This window comes from Diadema antillarum, unplaced genomic scaffold (genome assembly GCF_040938485.1).
Source record: "Diadema antillarum isolate AM-2024a unplaced genomic scaffold, OU_Dant_1.0 seq00000690_RagTag, whole genome shotgun sequence".
Classification (NCBI taxonomy): domain Eukaryota; kingdom Metazoa; phylum Echinodermata; class Echinoidea; order Diadematoida; family Diadematidae; genus Diadema; species Diadema antillarum.
Window position 1 is genome coordinate 193,421 of NW_027271595.1, and position 16,591 is coordinate 210,011.

Genomic DNA, 16,591 nt, shown 5'->3' on the forward strand with positions numbered 1-16,591 from the left:
TGAATTGATTTTTGATTGCACAAAGATGTTGTATCATGAGAGTTTGAGATAAAAAAAAATCTCTTAAAATATCGTTCACAAAAAACCAATGAGAAAACAGACTTATCTTTTTCTTAGCCTCACAGCTATTTTGAACGTTTGAAGAGTTTTTGCCAGCTGAAGGGTTAATTGTGACATTCTTCAATCATCAGAAAATCAAGATACAAAGGAATTATCACAAACTCTTTTACATAGAAAGAAGAGTATGAATTTATTATCAAAAATCAGTGCATGTATACATAAAATGAAATCGAAATCATACATACCACTGGATGTTGAAGACCAGCGCAATGCAAAAATCATGCCAACAGATAAACTGAGCAGAAGACATCTGCCAACTTCTTTCAACAAGATTCTGTCTGGCATGTGCTGTCAATAGAGCTTTTTGAAAAACTTGAAAATGCTCGAAAATGTCATATCCAAGCAGACACTTTCACAAGAAATACAGATGTATAACATGGTGGCGGCATTTGAACCTATAAAAGGCAAAGCATTACGGGAAGCATGACCAAAAGTAATCCAGGTCAAGACCTTTTGATGGTGATCCATCTCTGTACAAATCTTGAACAAAATCCTGGTAAAGTGCAGACAAGGAGACTTAAAAAACAACAACAACACAACAACTAATGTTTTCTTTATCAGGCTGGAACAGGAGAAGGTGCTACCATCAAAATTTACAGACAGCTTGATTTTTAGATAATGCACTTCCATATCAGTTTTGGAAAAAATATGTCAAGAATTGCTGCCCATAAGCTACACATGAGGCATCAACCAGAATATGCATTTGACCCGATAAAAGGCAGAACACTGGAAGGAGCATCACCAAAGACAATAAAGGGTTGAAGTTTCAACATGATGCACCTCCTTACAAGTTCTGAAGAAAATCAATCTAGAAATGTGTACGGTAGAGCACAAGCAAGAAATATAGCATGTTGGCTGTCTTTGACCCTGTAAAAGGGAAGGCATTGTGGTTAGCATCACCAAAATCTACATGGGTTCAGATTTGACTATGATATTAAAGACCTCTGTACAAAACTTGAACAAAATCTGTCAAGATACGTGGCCAGTTTTATGTACACAAATAGGATGTGGCGGCAGTGGAGGCATATTGCTGAATCCAAAATATCCTCTGGTACATGTACCAGGGATACAATACCTACATGTATAACAGGGCTCGACACTAAATTTTTTTCCTGTGGTGGTACATCCGGGCCACTAAAATCTTTAAAACTGAAGTTTTGGTGGCCTGAAAAGGAAATGTAATGGCCCATAGGTCACATAACAATCCATTTTGAATGTAAGCTGCCTGATAGGGCCACCAAAGAACCCTTATGGAACTTTGGTGGCCCGATATTAACTTTAAGTGGCCCCAGGCCACTGCTAATGTCGAGCCCTGCCTATACATAAACAAATATATGGAAGCATAACACAACATGATTATCTCAAGTTGCACTATGAAATAAATTGGATATGAAAATCTGTACAAAATGTCCATATTTCTTTGGTATAAGCAGTACAAATATCAGCAGTTCACACAGATGTTTCACTGTTATTGCATAACTTGTGTCAGCCACTTTTGCAGACTATCAGCCAGACCATATTTCAATACACATAGAGATGACTCTCAAGCAGGAATTCAACCTCTTCCCTTTTTGGGTCTGAAATCCCCTGCACACATGGTATGGTAGAGACCACATGCATGTAGGCAAAGAGCTAAACAAGAAGTCAACCCTAAGTTAAGTTTGTCTGAACAGAACCCCCCCCCCCAAAAAAAAAAAAAAAAAAAAAAAAAATAGAGGAACAGGACAGTGAAAATTCAGGCTGATGTCACAGCGCGCAAGCTCATCCCCCCCCCCCCCATTTGCTTTGTACTATAACATGAGAAATGTTCATTTTCACATCAAGTAAATTTCCAATGGTATACATACACCTTTAATGCAATCATTGTAAATATTTCTCTACACAACCACTGTATACAAAAAATATATTCCGTCATCAACGAAAAAAGGAGAGATTTCATGGAACTTTATGCACAGGGCATATAGAAGGTAATCTCCCATGCCAAATCATGGAATAGTCACTTTCTTTTTGATTAACTTCTTATTTTTAAACAGAATTTGGTCACATTTTTACTATCTTGTTCCTCTCAGTTTTCTGGTTCTATTCAAACAAACTTATTTCTCAGGTTGTACTTCCCCTTTAATACTGGTGTGGAAAATTGCACATCTGTTGCTTCAATGTATAAACAGCTGAAAGATTTTGCGTTGTCCAAATATTTCCAGAAATAGGTCTATCCGTCTCACATCATGTGTTGTACACTTTCAGAAGTGAACGTGGAATTGCACATTTTTGTTTCAATGCAACAACTCATGAAAGACATTGTGTTGTACAAACATTTTCAGAAATAGGTAAATCCATCCATGATGTGTCATATTACACTTTCAGGAGTGAATGAGGCTATTTCCAAAAGTAGGTAAAGATATACTGGCATTTCCATTCTTGCTTCACTCTTTACCACACAATTTGTGTTGATGCACAACATAATTTGTCACTATCTAAAAAGCATGCCCAAAACTGTAAAATTAGGTCTATTGTATATATATTTTTTCACAATAATTCGAAATGGAAAAATGAAAGAGGGTTGATATCTTCCAGAAAGATAACACAACAAAGAAGGCATGCTGATGTAGCACATTCAAAATCAAATGTAGATACTAATCAACATTTCCTTCTCCCGTAGAATAATTTTCTGGAAATTAAAAATGACTGCATACCTGCCTTCTTTGAAAAAGAAGAAGAAGAAATAACTACAATGTATCACATATCTCATTAGAAAGAGCATCTTACATTACTAGAAATCAAAGTGATGCTGCATTGGAGACCAAGTCTGTATCCTCTCCTGACCTAAACAATGTAGCCTTCATCAACATTTCCATCATTAACTACTGATACATGTATATTCATATCTTTTTTTTTCACTAAATTATGAGGCAATCACAAAAATATAAACCTGTGGAAAATATAATTTGTTCAAAAATATTTCAATTTTAAGCACACAAATCTATTGTAGTTCCACATACATCTTCAATTGTCAGTTTAATACATTTATGATAAATTTCTTTCAAGGTTGTCACGATTCAAAATCATAGAGAGCACATCATATGATGCATCACGTGTCACCCCGGGGTACCGTAGTACCCGGTACCCCGGGTAACCGCATTGTGTAGCGCCACCTCACGTCCACTCGAGGACAGCCAGAGAAAAATGCATGCACTGTGTGTGCGTGTACATAGCATTCCCATGCCACTGCATGGAAGCTGCGATACCACTAGCGTGTGCTTTAGTGCAGTGCAGTGCAGTGGCTAGCGCACGCTAGCTCCAGCACCAAAATAATTTCCTCTTTTTGGCACCCAGGGTACAACCCTTTTAAAAAAATAAATAATTCAACAAAATGGCTGATTTTTATTTGGTACCCCGGGATACCATTTATGTCATCATATATCTGATTCTTTGTGTTGATGCTGATAATTTATGACATGAGTTCTGATTTCTGAGCATCTACGATTTCTAATTGAGAATCACAAGAACAAGGAATGAAAAGTACAGAGAAACTGTAATCATGACAACAACATACATGTATTCAGGTTTGCACAAGAACAAAGAAAAAGAAGATAGGTGTAAAGAATAAAGTACAATTTTCTCATGATAACTTCTGAATTTCTGTGGGTAGACTTGTATACGTCATATTAACTGCATGAATAAAGATTGACAATTTTCTGATAAGCTTCATGACGTGTTAGCCACAATGGGCATTTACTATGTCTCATGATAGCGTAGACAGTCCAAGTCTCATTTTTCTCCCCAAACTTTCCCCCTCTTCTTGCCCGTGACAGGGCGACCCTGCAACATGACGACACCAGTGGGGTTCACCATGACGCTAATTGTCTCACTTGGGAGAAAGGTCCCTAGGTCCTGGTGGAGGAAGAGGTCACGCATGACATACCCAGCCGTATGATTGTATCCTAGCTTGGATATGGTGAGGGTGAAATTGTAAGGCATGTCGGTGCGCTTGCTGAAGACGACAGCTGCAAATGCAGCATTTGTCAGAGGTTTAACCCAGACATCAATATTGACAGGTGCCTGAAAGAAGTGATTAAGAGAAATACAAATTTTTTAAAGTGTGTTGCACGCTACTTTTGTGACTCGATAACATTTCAGGAATAGCATATAACATACATCAAATGGACCCAGTACTTTTTCCGAGTCCTTTTGGGTCTTAACATGCGACATCATATAATGATCAAACTTGGGTACATCTATCTGTCAGTTAAGATATCAGATCGTTCACCACAGTTTTCTAGAGTGAAAGGTTGATCTGATGAAATGATATCGAAAATGATATCATCATTCATTTGTAATAATGTGGCTGTGTCTGATGGATCAAACACACTCTAGTCAGTTAAGAAGAACTTGTGAATGAACTGACATTTTAGATTTTTTTTTCTCTTCAGTTTTGGTGGGGAAATTGTAGTTGCCAAAGACAGAAGTATATCAAGTGTTCATGAACACATACTACACAAAAATCAATGGTTTCCAAACCTTAAACCTTTGTTTGATAACAAGATCTGCTACAAAAAAGATGGACATTGCAGTGGGACTTCATCATTACCTGTATTACTCTGTTCCCCATGATACCAAGAGGATCTTGGTTGACAGCTATGATCTCTTTATTCTGCAGAATCTCCTTGGCCCAGGGTGCCAAAGTTCGAAGGTCATTGGACATGGACATCTGGACTGCCATGATGGCCCACAATGCCATCTGTGATTTGGATTGGTCAATGCTCAGGGCATAGTCCCCTACTATCAGCTGCACATTTCACAGAAAACAAGGGCAAACAGATCACACTGACAGATGGATTACACTTTCAGCTGCAGTAACAAACACAATGAAATGTAATGACAGTCCTATTGAGAGCAGGCACAAAAAAAAAATGGTGATTACTTTTCTTGATGTAACAATTTCTACAAGGCGATTAATTTATCATTTACATTGTAGTTTGCCACATATTTGAACAAATTAAGATCATGATATCAAGAGTTTTGTGGTATTTCAATAAAGTGTTTTAAACACAGGCATTCATAGTTATCTGTGACTAAAACTGCTCTTTCGTTCTGGTGTCAGAACTGAAACTTTTCTTGCACTTCAAGCAATGGAAGTTTCCAATCGGTATCATTTTGAAAATTTAAAACCAACATCAATCAAAACTTATTAGAAATGAATAAAATATTTTTTTTACCATGTCAGGGTCGCTGTACTTGCCAGGACCCGAGACTTTGGTGATTTCGTCTTGCTGTGCAGCGAAAAATTTGATGATTGTCATGACATTGTCCCAAGAGTCCTGTATATCGATGTAATTCCTGAAGGTATTGCAGTACTCTGCGATGATTGTCAGATTTGACTGAAATAAACAAAAAGACATGTGTAAGATTATAGGAGGGCCTTAGTAAAGAAGTTTGCATTGATACTTGGGGGCGGGGAGATATGAAGGTGTTATCAGTAATAACAGATTGAATGTTGTATTCCAAGTGCTGTTGGAAGTGAATCATTCTATACCGTATCATATCCATGTGTACACTATAGTTTCAACAAGATATAATTTCCTAACATGCAGACACAAAGCATTACATTCTTTTGGGAGAGGTTGCTTTATTTTGTCCTTATGGAAATCACTCAGATAGATATCCTTCACATACCACAAGCATATCTATCGCAAGAATAGTTCACTGGAAAGAAATTCAACTTTGTTCCATGCTACACACGATGCACATCAGCAGAACTACAGGCGGGTACTTTCCCTCTAACAAAGTCCTCAGAACCAGCAATTTTCGTTCATTATGTTGAAATTGCATTATAGCCGAACAGTAAAGTATATAGAAATTTGCATGAATGATTATTTTGGGACCTGCATTTGTACTTCGCTCTAACAAGAATTTTGTTTTAACTGTGTTTGTTGTAACGAGAGTGCGCTATACTACAGTAACATACAGTCAGCAAGAACTACATGTACCTTCTAGTTTTTATTCTACTGCATACTATCAAATGGACACAACAGCTGACAGTTGTAACTTATTCATTCTTCAACTTCTTTCATCACAGTTTGCCACTGAAACAATGATCTCCCAGATGGGGTAATTTCTAGCAGATCATCAATTATGTTTCATCATGCATTCAAGTTACATTTTGGGTGACATGGCATTTGTTTCTGCAAAAATTGCTCTGGTCTTATTTTCTTTAAGGATTTAGGGTTAAGGTTAGGGTTGTAAAAGGGTCTTAGGTTTAGTTTGTTGTGAGGATTAGGATTAGGGCATAGTTTATGTTTGTGGGTAGAATTTATGCTAGGCTTAGCATGGGCTATGCAGATATTTCATGGGAGCAATTGGCGCAGGAGCAAATGTCATGGCACCATATTCTGCGCTCTCATGAGTATAGTTGCTCTTGTTAAGTACTGGGAAGTGTGTACAGCTGAATGAACAAGGAATGATGTAACAAGAAATACAAGTGAAATCAAGTCACATATTTTTTTACACACTTGAAAGTATACTCACACTATGACCTTTGAAATATGCAAATGTTAAGCAATGATAAATGAAGGTGTAATGCATTCTACCACATAAAACTTACAGGATGTAGGTGAGGCCATTCACATGAGAATAAAATTGGTCTTCCTGTTGCATTCACTGCTCTGGAAAAATTCATGAAACCTAATGAGACAGAAGGAGAAAAAAAAAGATGTTTGTTATCAGAGGAAGACATAAAAGATGCATTACTGCAAAGCAAGATATTTTCGAGCCATCAAATTTTTATGAAATGGTGCCAACAGCCTTCATCGCGGCATAACATTTTCAAGAATTGCTACTGGCATACAATGCATATAGTGCAGACAAGAACTTTTGCGTGCCTTTTAGTTTCATAGCTTTGGGCTCTTGCCAAATTCACGAAATCAACATGCACGCGAACAGTATCCAGTTTTACAGTATGCTTTTCCTTCGACAAAGTCCTGATAAATCAATACAAGCAAAAAGCCATCAGCACACCTTTGAATATAAACACTTTTCAGTTGTAACATCATTCTGTAAAATCCTGTCATATTAAGCATTGTCACTTTACAAAAGGATAATGATTATACCACTTTCATGACGACACCCCCTCAAAACATATACATGTATAATTATATAAAATATATGTATATACCTCAAAATCATACCCTATGAAGTTAATAAACCCTGCGTACAATGTAAGCCCAGCATATTATTAGCTATGTAATAATAGTGTGTAACTCTCTATTCAACTGTCTTGCACAATATACAAAGATCAATACAGTAGTTGAGCACTTTAAAGTTAAAACTTATATGAACGTACAAAGAGTAACATTTACACACACATTTATCAAAGGTTTTGACACGCGACATTCTGATTCTAAATGACTGAAGTGGTTGTGGCAAGTTCCTTCTGAAAGACGCAAGGCCCCTGAAGCACCAGTGGAACCAACTCGCAGTCATACCTTCTCCTGCTAGTTTAGCACCTGCAGTGTGACATGTATCCATCTTTACCATGTCGATGCCCCAGTCTGCAAAGGTTTGTGCATCAGTCTCTATATGGCCATAGGTTCCAGGCAGATGCTGACAGGTAAAGTAGCCCATGGACTCATAGATTCCAAGCTTGAGACCCTTAGAATGGACCTGTGAAATAAAACACCAAGATCACATTTGAAAGTACTATTTATTATTAACAATACATGTGTAGCTGTGCAAGCACTTTGAAAAAAAAAGGCAACTTGTGATTTACAACAAAGGCACATCAAGCAAATGTAGTGCAGCCTCTGATTCACTGTCACAATTTAGCACATATGTATACAGAAGTATAAACATATATTCACATTTACAGCAAGTAAGTGAAAAGCATCACTTACAGCTGTATTAACCACAAAAACATGATAATATTCCCGACAGAGGAAATTTTGATTTTTCAGTCAAGAAAGCTCGCTGATGGTTTCCTCTCGATTGGACACACAAGAGATCAATACCAGTGGAGATTTAAGGATGAGACTTTGTGGGTGCAATGCTTTTTAGTATTCAGGTTGAAATTCTTTCTTACCCAGTCCAGTGACTTCCTCTTGTGCATGAGCTTTCTGCCATGGTAGCTGTACAATATTCGGTATTGTGTGACATGCTGTTTAATCTATCCAAAAAACAACCAAAAAAAAAAATCATGGATGGAAGTAAATACACTACATATTGACTCACATAATCTGCCAGTGCTTTCATGCCATTGGGGAAACGTGTTGGGTCAGCATAGAGTCGGCCATTTTCATCCCTCGTGCCAGCCATCCAGCAGTCATCTATGTTAATGTACTCATAGCCAAGATCTCTGTAGCCCTCACTAACCAGTAGATCAGCCATAGTCTTGTACAAGTGCTCACTGGGGGGGGGGGGGGGGGGGGGGGAATGAAAACTTCAGAGTCATTATGTAGCTGTACTTGAAACAACCCACAAATACACAAAGATGGGCAGACAAACAAGACACGCACAAAGACAGAAAGACAGGCAGACAAATAAGACACCCACAAAGACAGAAAGACAAGCAGACAAACTTAGCATGGGGAGACCTAAACAGAAAAGCACTTACATGGTGGGGCATGTAGAAATAAAATTTATTTGTAATATCTAAATAGGATCTTTAATTTTTGCAAAGTCACTGAAAGTGAATTAAAGGTGACATATAACGAGTGAGGGGCTACTCTGATGATATGATGTATAAATCACATATTTCAAACTGTACTGCTTGAGTTTTAGGTTCTCTTGCAACCACATTGAAAAGTGATTTTTACCTCACTTTTGAATCAAATGCATACATAAAGTTATAATTTCTATGAAGTTTCACACTTTTCACTTTCAATCTTGGAGATTTAACCAGAGCAACATTGGCAGCATGAGACCAGAACTTAGTAAAAATGTGTTGCGTAAATCATGAAAGAGATGTGTTAATGATTAAAAAGTACATGACAATATTATAGAATGATTATCATTGACAACTGCAGTGTGAGCACAGCATATCTACATGCACTTGAATGATACTACTGTATACGCCGAATATTTCGCGAGGTTTTCATTTTCGCAAATTTCACGAGTCAGGTGCTATTCGCGAAATTAAAGACACGCTAAAATATTGCCTCTGATCCAAATGTGGATGTGACATACACGAGTACATTTCTCTGTTCAGTACAGGGCTCCACGATTGCGAATTTAACCACTCACGAAATCGTCCAGAATTCCCGATTCGCGAAAATTTAGACTCGCGAAATATATGGTGTATGTAGTATTCTTGTACATTTGACATGGCATGAAATTGTAATCAGTTACAAGTGATAACAACATTTGTGCTTAAATCTTGCATACATGATTGAATAAATTCATGACAAGTGCCAAAAACTTTCATCAATGATGATCTCAAAGACAGAAATTCACAAGAACATACCTGATGCAATTCTCTGGGTCATGAATGCAATCTGTATTGCAGCGGAACCGCTCCCATGACAACCATCCCATAGGTGGTATCAAGGCTAATCCATTATTGAGAGCGCGGGTGTGGTCAATGCACACAGTGCAACCCAGCAAAGCCAACGCAATTTTCAACACATTGAAGCAAGACATCACACTCTGTAAGAAATAAATGCAATTAGGAGATGATACTCAAATTTGAAGTCGGATTGGTTACATTTGCATGAATCATTCACTCCAGTAAACATATTTCTTTTCAAGGATTGAAAGCCTTCCCTGCAACTTACAATAAAATGTCAATAGGTAAACATTTTCCTCTATATGAACGATGTTGGCACTTGATACAATATATTAATCCCTTGATGCAGCTGCTCAAGTGTGAAATTATACTGGGCATCCCACTATTGCAGCAGGGTGCCTATTTCTGGCAGGGGCACTTTCATTCATCACTAAAACAACTAATGAACATCATGTGTAATCCCACTTTAGAACACAAGCACATTAGTTACTTGCAAGTGTTACAGGAAGTGACACCTGATTGGGTCTTTTCATCAACAAATGAAATATGGCCCCTGCCGAAAAAAATAGGCACCCTGTAGAGGCTGAACAAAGCCTGCTGCAAACAGGGTATTTTACTCTAGGTGTCTACCTACATAAAGCAATGCTTCATGTTTGGCATATGGACCCTTGCACATGCAGACTTGCAGAAGTAAAGTGTTGCTTGAATTTTCCTGGAATTTATATCCTGGATATGGTAACCCTGCCCTATGGACAGATAGAAATAGGATGAGAGTAGCAGCAGCTAATCTAGACTATATACCTGTACTATGTTGTAGTGTAAGCATGTTGTATGGGAGGGGATCCGTGAAGCCAGACGCAGACTCCAAGCCGAACATATCCCTGACGACCAGATACAGACCGCTCTTTCGGTCAAGGGTACTTAAAGGACAAGTTCACCTTCATAAACATAAGAATTGAGAGAATGTAGCAATGTTAGTAGAACACATCATTGAAAGTTTGAGGAAAATCAGACAATCCGTTCAAAAGTTATGAATTTTTGAAGTTTTTGTGCAGTAACCGCTGGATGAGAAGACTACTCCAGTGTATGAATAACTTAGATGTCACATGCGTACAACAATATAAGGAAAATATAAAGAGAATTTCACAAAATGCCATCTTTTGAAAAAAAGTACACATTCCCCTGACTCGTTACCGACAAATGTTATGGGTAATATCATTCCCCCTGCCTTTAGAAAGAGGCAAGTCAAGAGCTCTTTTATTATGCGAAAAAAGTGAAAATATGTTGAATTTTCTTTTACATTTTCTTTATACTGTTGTACGCATATGACTCACAAGCTGTAGTAGTCTCCTCATCCAGCGGTTCCAACACAAAAATTTTAAAAATTCATAACTTTTGCATCGATTGTCCAATTTTCCTCAAACTTTCACTGATGTGTTCTACTAATATTGTTGCATTCTCTCAATCCTTATGTTTATGAAGGTGAACTTGTCCTTTAAAATTAGATTAAGATCCTACACACTACTAGTACTAGCATCTTTGATTAGACATAAACATTAGCAGAGACTCCAACTCTCCTGTTTTTGACGGGAGATCTCTCGCCGAAAACTCATTTTTGCAAAATCTCCCGTTCTCCCGCTTATGATTTAATTTCTCCCGCCCTGGTGGCTCTGTGTCTCCCGTTGGAAAGGATTTCTTACTTATTGCTATCCTATGTTGAAAAAAATAAACCTTAGATAGCACCAGATCAGAGAGCATCTAGAACCCTGGGAATTTCGCGCTTTGCACACATCAACTTGGAGTCTCCCGTTTGCTAGGGGTTTCAGGCGGGAGAATCTCCACTAAATTATACACCAGATCAGAAGGTGCTTTGGGTTGGAGTCTCTGCATTAGAGTTTTAGAATTTTAGACCTTAAATATCAATTATATTAGAATTAACGTTAGATCTATTAGTACATACATCCGATGAACAACAACAACAAAAAAATTGGATGAAAGAACATACAGAGTTTAAGATTTAAGTAAATTTCCATTCTTAACCAGGTAATGTGACTAATTTTAATCTGATGTACCGGTTATCACTTTCCTTCTACTTCTCTAGGGTGCCTACTTTAGTCTGCACGTCGTCAGAGGACTACTAACGTTAGTGTGTTAATATTGACGTTTATAGACGTTCTCTAATGTCAAATAGTCGTACTTCTCTCATAATAATAATAGACGCTATATCCGACTGTTTTAACCTACATGATGCATGAACGGAGCTGCGCCGCTGCGCTGCGTGGACAATGGGTGGAGGAGCGCAGGTTCCCCCGGCCCGGCCCGGCTCTGTGCTGTGCTCAGTAATGGACTTTTGACTTTATGACTTTACTTGACCTCTTTGACTGGAATCAAGTAGAGTTTCTACCGTAAGTCAAGAGAGATTCTTACCTTAGCCATTCCACAACAACAAATTCTAAAGTGAAGACTGTTGGCGTTGACAGATTACGCTACCACACTTCGTTGCGTAGTCCATACAAGCCTGAGTGAGTAAAGTTTACGGTAGAAAATTCCAGTTTCGCCCTTTTTGATGACCACCATGCACCACCGCATCCCCGCACCGGCACCACGCACCGCGTTGATATTAAATGCAGCGAGGGTTCATAGATCAAATGTAGGCCTAGGCTTTTTAAATAGTCTCGATCACTTTTTCTTTCACAGATACGTGAAGCTACGACTCTTCCCCATAACCCCAGAGGAAGATGATTATATTTATATCAGTCTCTACATACTGAAACAAATGCTTGTGTTTTTTTAAAAAGATTATAGCCTGATTTTATGATCGCCAAGTGCGACCGTATTCCAACCAAATGATATTTTAACGTCTGCGAACCAGACTAAACCCCGTGAGAAAATAATGTCATATGATCGGTCACCTGATTGGATTGGTAGTACTCAGGAACTGTTGTTGTCGGTTAAATGTTGGACAATTTGGATTGACGATTCACGTCAACAACTTTATATTTTGCAATGCTATTTCAAGCAAGCAAGCAAGCAAGCAAGCAAGCAAGCAAACCAACAAACCAACAAACCAACAAATCAACCAACCAACCAACCAACCAACCAACCAACAAACAAACAAACAAACACAATTTTGATTTTTTTTTCCCATTAGCAAAAGTGATTTTGACCGTCCATGCAATTAACTATCCTCAACTTTCACACTTTTTCCTTCTGATATCTGCCCACGCGTAATAAAGTGAATTATCTTTCTCTTGCGTGTTTATCTTCGGGCACGAAACACGTGGAAGACTGGCGATAGCCAAACTATACGAGAAAACTGTATGAGAAGAAGATATATAAGGCCATTTTCAGTAGGGATTAGCATTTTTGAGACAACACTGCCTGTATATAGGCCTATCATGGCCGGCGGAGCTGCCCCCCCCCCCCCCCCCCCAACTTTTTTTTTGCACCATACAAAGGAATACATAAGGTGTCACCACTTTGGCCTCCCCCCCCCCCACTTTTTTTTTTTACCCGCAAGTGCATAAGTGTCACTAGAAAGAAATAGAGACCTTGAAGTGTGGTGTTGCACTGAAGACTTTTTTTTTTTGCTTGTCAGCTGAAGGAACCTGGAAGTGGTACCAGAAGTTGTGCTGAAGGCCTTTTTTTCTTACTTGTTAGCTCATGAAACCCAGAAGTGCCCCCCCCCCCCACACACACACACATTTTGAATACGTTCCGCAGGCCCTGTATATAGGCTCTCCATTTATAGTTGACAATTGCCCCTTCTTGGTTTATGGCTGCTATGAATAAATCTGATATATTCAATACAATTTATGTACGTTGATTAGAAACTAAACACTTCAACTGTATCACACATATCTATCACAGCTCTGTGTCTGTCTTGACCTTTCAAATTTTAGAGTGACGTGATCTCACCCATCTACAAACCCATGTTTCTTGCATACACTAATGTTACTTACATTTAAAAACAAAATAAACACATTATAAGAAAAGCAGGAAATATGCTGTAGCGCTCGTATATATCTCTTGCTCTCTCTATCGAGTGGTTGGTGGCTTGATGAATACACATACATAACCACATCACCCTCCTATAAATCAAACAATGTTGCAATGTAGTATCATGTACAGGATATTACAACAATCTGCCACACGTACATTAAAAAACAGAGTTTCAGAGCTCTCCGAAAAGATATTGTGTCGGGCAACGAATCTGGATGTGTGATTATGTGTGTGTGACGTATAAGAGATGCATTGGCCATGTCCTTGTATTTACCTGAAGGTCCTGTTACATTGTTGCATACTTTGCATAATTTTCACGAATTTCACAAGGAGCAAAGATTCACGAAACCAAAATGCACACAAATGTTCTCTCTACACTTAACTATACACAGCCCAGTCGCTGTAGAAAACACATTTTTACAGCGATTGGGCTGTGTATAGTTAGTCTACACTATAAACATTGAATGTCAGTGCAAATTCGTGAAAATTTCATGCTTCTCAAAAGGCCATCAGCTCCATTTCACGAAAATTGCATGCTGCAAATATTTCTTGTTTTACAGTAGGCCTACAATGTAATGTTTTTCATCTGTCACAATGTTGGGATACACACATGGTTTAGACAGGAATATGCAAGCACAGCCAATCACACATACTGAAACCTCTATAGACAGACAGCTTCACAATTTGAGGTCTGATGAATAAATGTCACATCTCTTATTCTATTTTTTTAAAACAATCTTCTGACATGACTGCAATTCCATCAACATACAAAAAAATTGTGTGCATATTGACATACAAATATTTTAACATATCAATGGTTGATACTGTATAAAACAAAGCACACAATCTTTCGCATAAATCATGTACAGTGTTCTAGTTCATCTGCTACCGAGCTTCTTGCAGCTTGTAGATGTTTTACAAAACTATGGCAAAGTACAGTCAGGGTACACAGTGAATAGACATGACTGCATCAACAAATTTGTAGCTCATACACATGATTGCAAATAACTCATTTGCCAAATTACCTGTATTTTGCAGGCAGTGGAATAACATGGGCTTGTCTGAGAGACTATCATATTCAATTACACACAGATTTCATGTCTTTCATCAATATATCTCAGACTCACTTGAAGGTTAATGTCAAATTTGGTGACAAACAATTAGCTACTAATGCAAAACAACATACAAAAAAAAAAATTGTTTCTCCCCACATTGTAATCATTTTGTTGTCTGCTGTAAGCTAGAGATGAAAAAAAAAAGTTTACATTTCTTTCTACTGTAAGTGTTTTCTACTCTTTTTCACCATGGAATGATATAATTTCTGCTTAGAGGTCTCTGATGATGAGAAAAAAAAAATCAGACATCACTCACATCATTCTTTTTCCTTTAGATTTGGCAACTTGAGCAAGTGATGCATTCCAGTTGAAATTCATTGAAAGTTTAATATTGTATATATTCCATATATGATTCAAATTTTGCCCTAATATGTTTCACATGCAATTTTCATTCAAACTTAGAAAATTAGACTGTCATTTCACCTAATACATACAGTACAATCTTTCAAAGTCAGACAGTAGTTGAAAGACAAAAAATTTGACATAAAACTATAGATATGCAAAAGCACTTGGAATCTAGCATCCATTACTTAATGCTGAACGAAAAGGTTTTGCAAAAATGTACATCATGAGTTAAACACTTGTTTAAATGTGAAGTCACAAAAATCTCAGATGAACTGTATAAAAGAGAACTCATAGTGTAATTATCTAATCTTTAAAGGAATTTTAAGAAATTGCCACAAAATGAAAGGTTCAGACATTGCTTTGTAGTTTCTAAAAATGAGGGGAAAAAACTTTTAACATTACAACAAAAAAGGAAAATCATTACAGAATATTCCAGTCCTGTACTTGTTACAGTATGTATATTTGGTAATTAGTTAAATTCAAAATACTTGCAGAACACTCACTATTATATCATTCTTGTACTGGTTAATACATGTAGTTCTATTCAGCCATAAGTCTGAGTCAATATGAGTTGAACACACCCTTTTCTCTCCTTGTCAAAATGTAGGGCCTACAGTAATTTAAAACCAATATCAATCGGCAAATAGGCACATTTCTCAATAAACAAAGCTACAAAAACTTTAATGATGAATGTAACACAATGCTGCTGTATCAAGGCAAGTTCTTTGTTTGCTTCTTTCTATAGGGCTGATAAAGTCATATCCAGCTTTGTTTGCACATAATATGAGCAGTTTTGCACTGATAAGCTAGCCTGCAACATCTTATGTGAGTCATTTCAAGGAGTTACTCCATGATATTTACTGAAGAAAAGGGTGGCACTTACACTTTGACCTTTACTGGGTCTATTCCATCAATCATACAAGAGGACTACCCTTCCTAAGTACTGGTATTTTTGCATCAACGTTGATTCAATTTCATAAAACACTTCTCAGCCGCAGAAGAAGCGTAACTGACAAAACTGTATCCCTCAAAAAGGGTAGATACAGGAGCATTCCCAAAATATTGGAAAAACCCCCAAACCACCAACCACTGCTTTGATAGTCTGTTCAGTAGCCTAATTTGCATAAAACAACCTCACCCAAAGAGAGTGCACACACTTGTTGGCAGTGAGTTTGGAAGCTACAAGATAAGCAGTGTCTTCTAGGGAGTTATTTCAACTGATTAGAATACATAAAAGTTGGGAAGCACACAGTTTCTCAAACACACAAGCCACACACATGACACATAAGAAAGCTAACTGAATAAGTCATTTTCACAGCCAGTGGAACGTATATGACTGCATCTTTAATAAGTTTTATGATTCAGATTCTGACTGTGCATGTATGAAAGGTGCATATGCAGCCTTAACTCTCAAAATGTTGTAAAGGTCCTCTGGGACAAGTCTACACTTCTCTTACTAATGTATAAATGAAGCAATTTAAGGGCTTTGCATGGATGTAAATGAAAGATGATT

At 37.6% G+C, this 16,591-nt stretch overlaps 1 protein-coding gene across 1 annotated transcript; it reads right to left on the reverse strand.

Moving 5' to 3' along the window:
* Positions 1-3,664: 3,664 nt before the first annotated feature.
* LOC139737349 (alpha-N-acetylgalactosaminidase-like) lies at positions 3,665-12,052 on the reverse strand. Its single transcript, XM_071648025.1, has 8 exons — positions 12,044-12,052; positions 9,575-9,756; positions 8,344-8,518; positions 7,602-7,779; positions 6,722-6,801; positions 5,337-5,498; positions 4,709-4,906; positions 3,665-4,179 (listed from the first exon to the last, which is right to left on the reverse strand). The coding sequence occupies exons 1-8, from the start codon at positions 12,050-12,052 to the stop codon at positions 3,889-3,891; spliced, it is 1,275 nt and encodes a 424-aa protein (XP_071504126.1). The 3' UTR covers positions 3,665-3,888.
* Positions 12,053-16,591: the final 4,539 nt, after the last annotated feature.

Bases quoted from the DNA above. Each gene is read 5' to 3' on its own strand.
- LOC139737349 (XM_071648025.1), bottom strand. The intron at 8,519-9,574 runs GTATGTTCTTGT...CCCCCCCCCCAG, and splicing joins GACCCAGAGAATTGCATCAG to TGAGCACTTGTACAAGACTA. The intron at 6,802-7,601 runs GTATGACTGCGA...CTGTCTCATTAG, and splicing joins TGCTAAACTAGCAGGAGAAG to GTTTCATGAATTTTTCCAGA.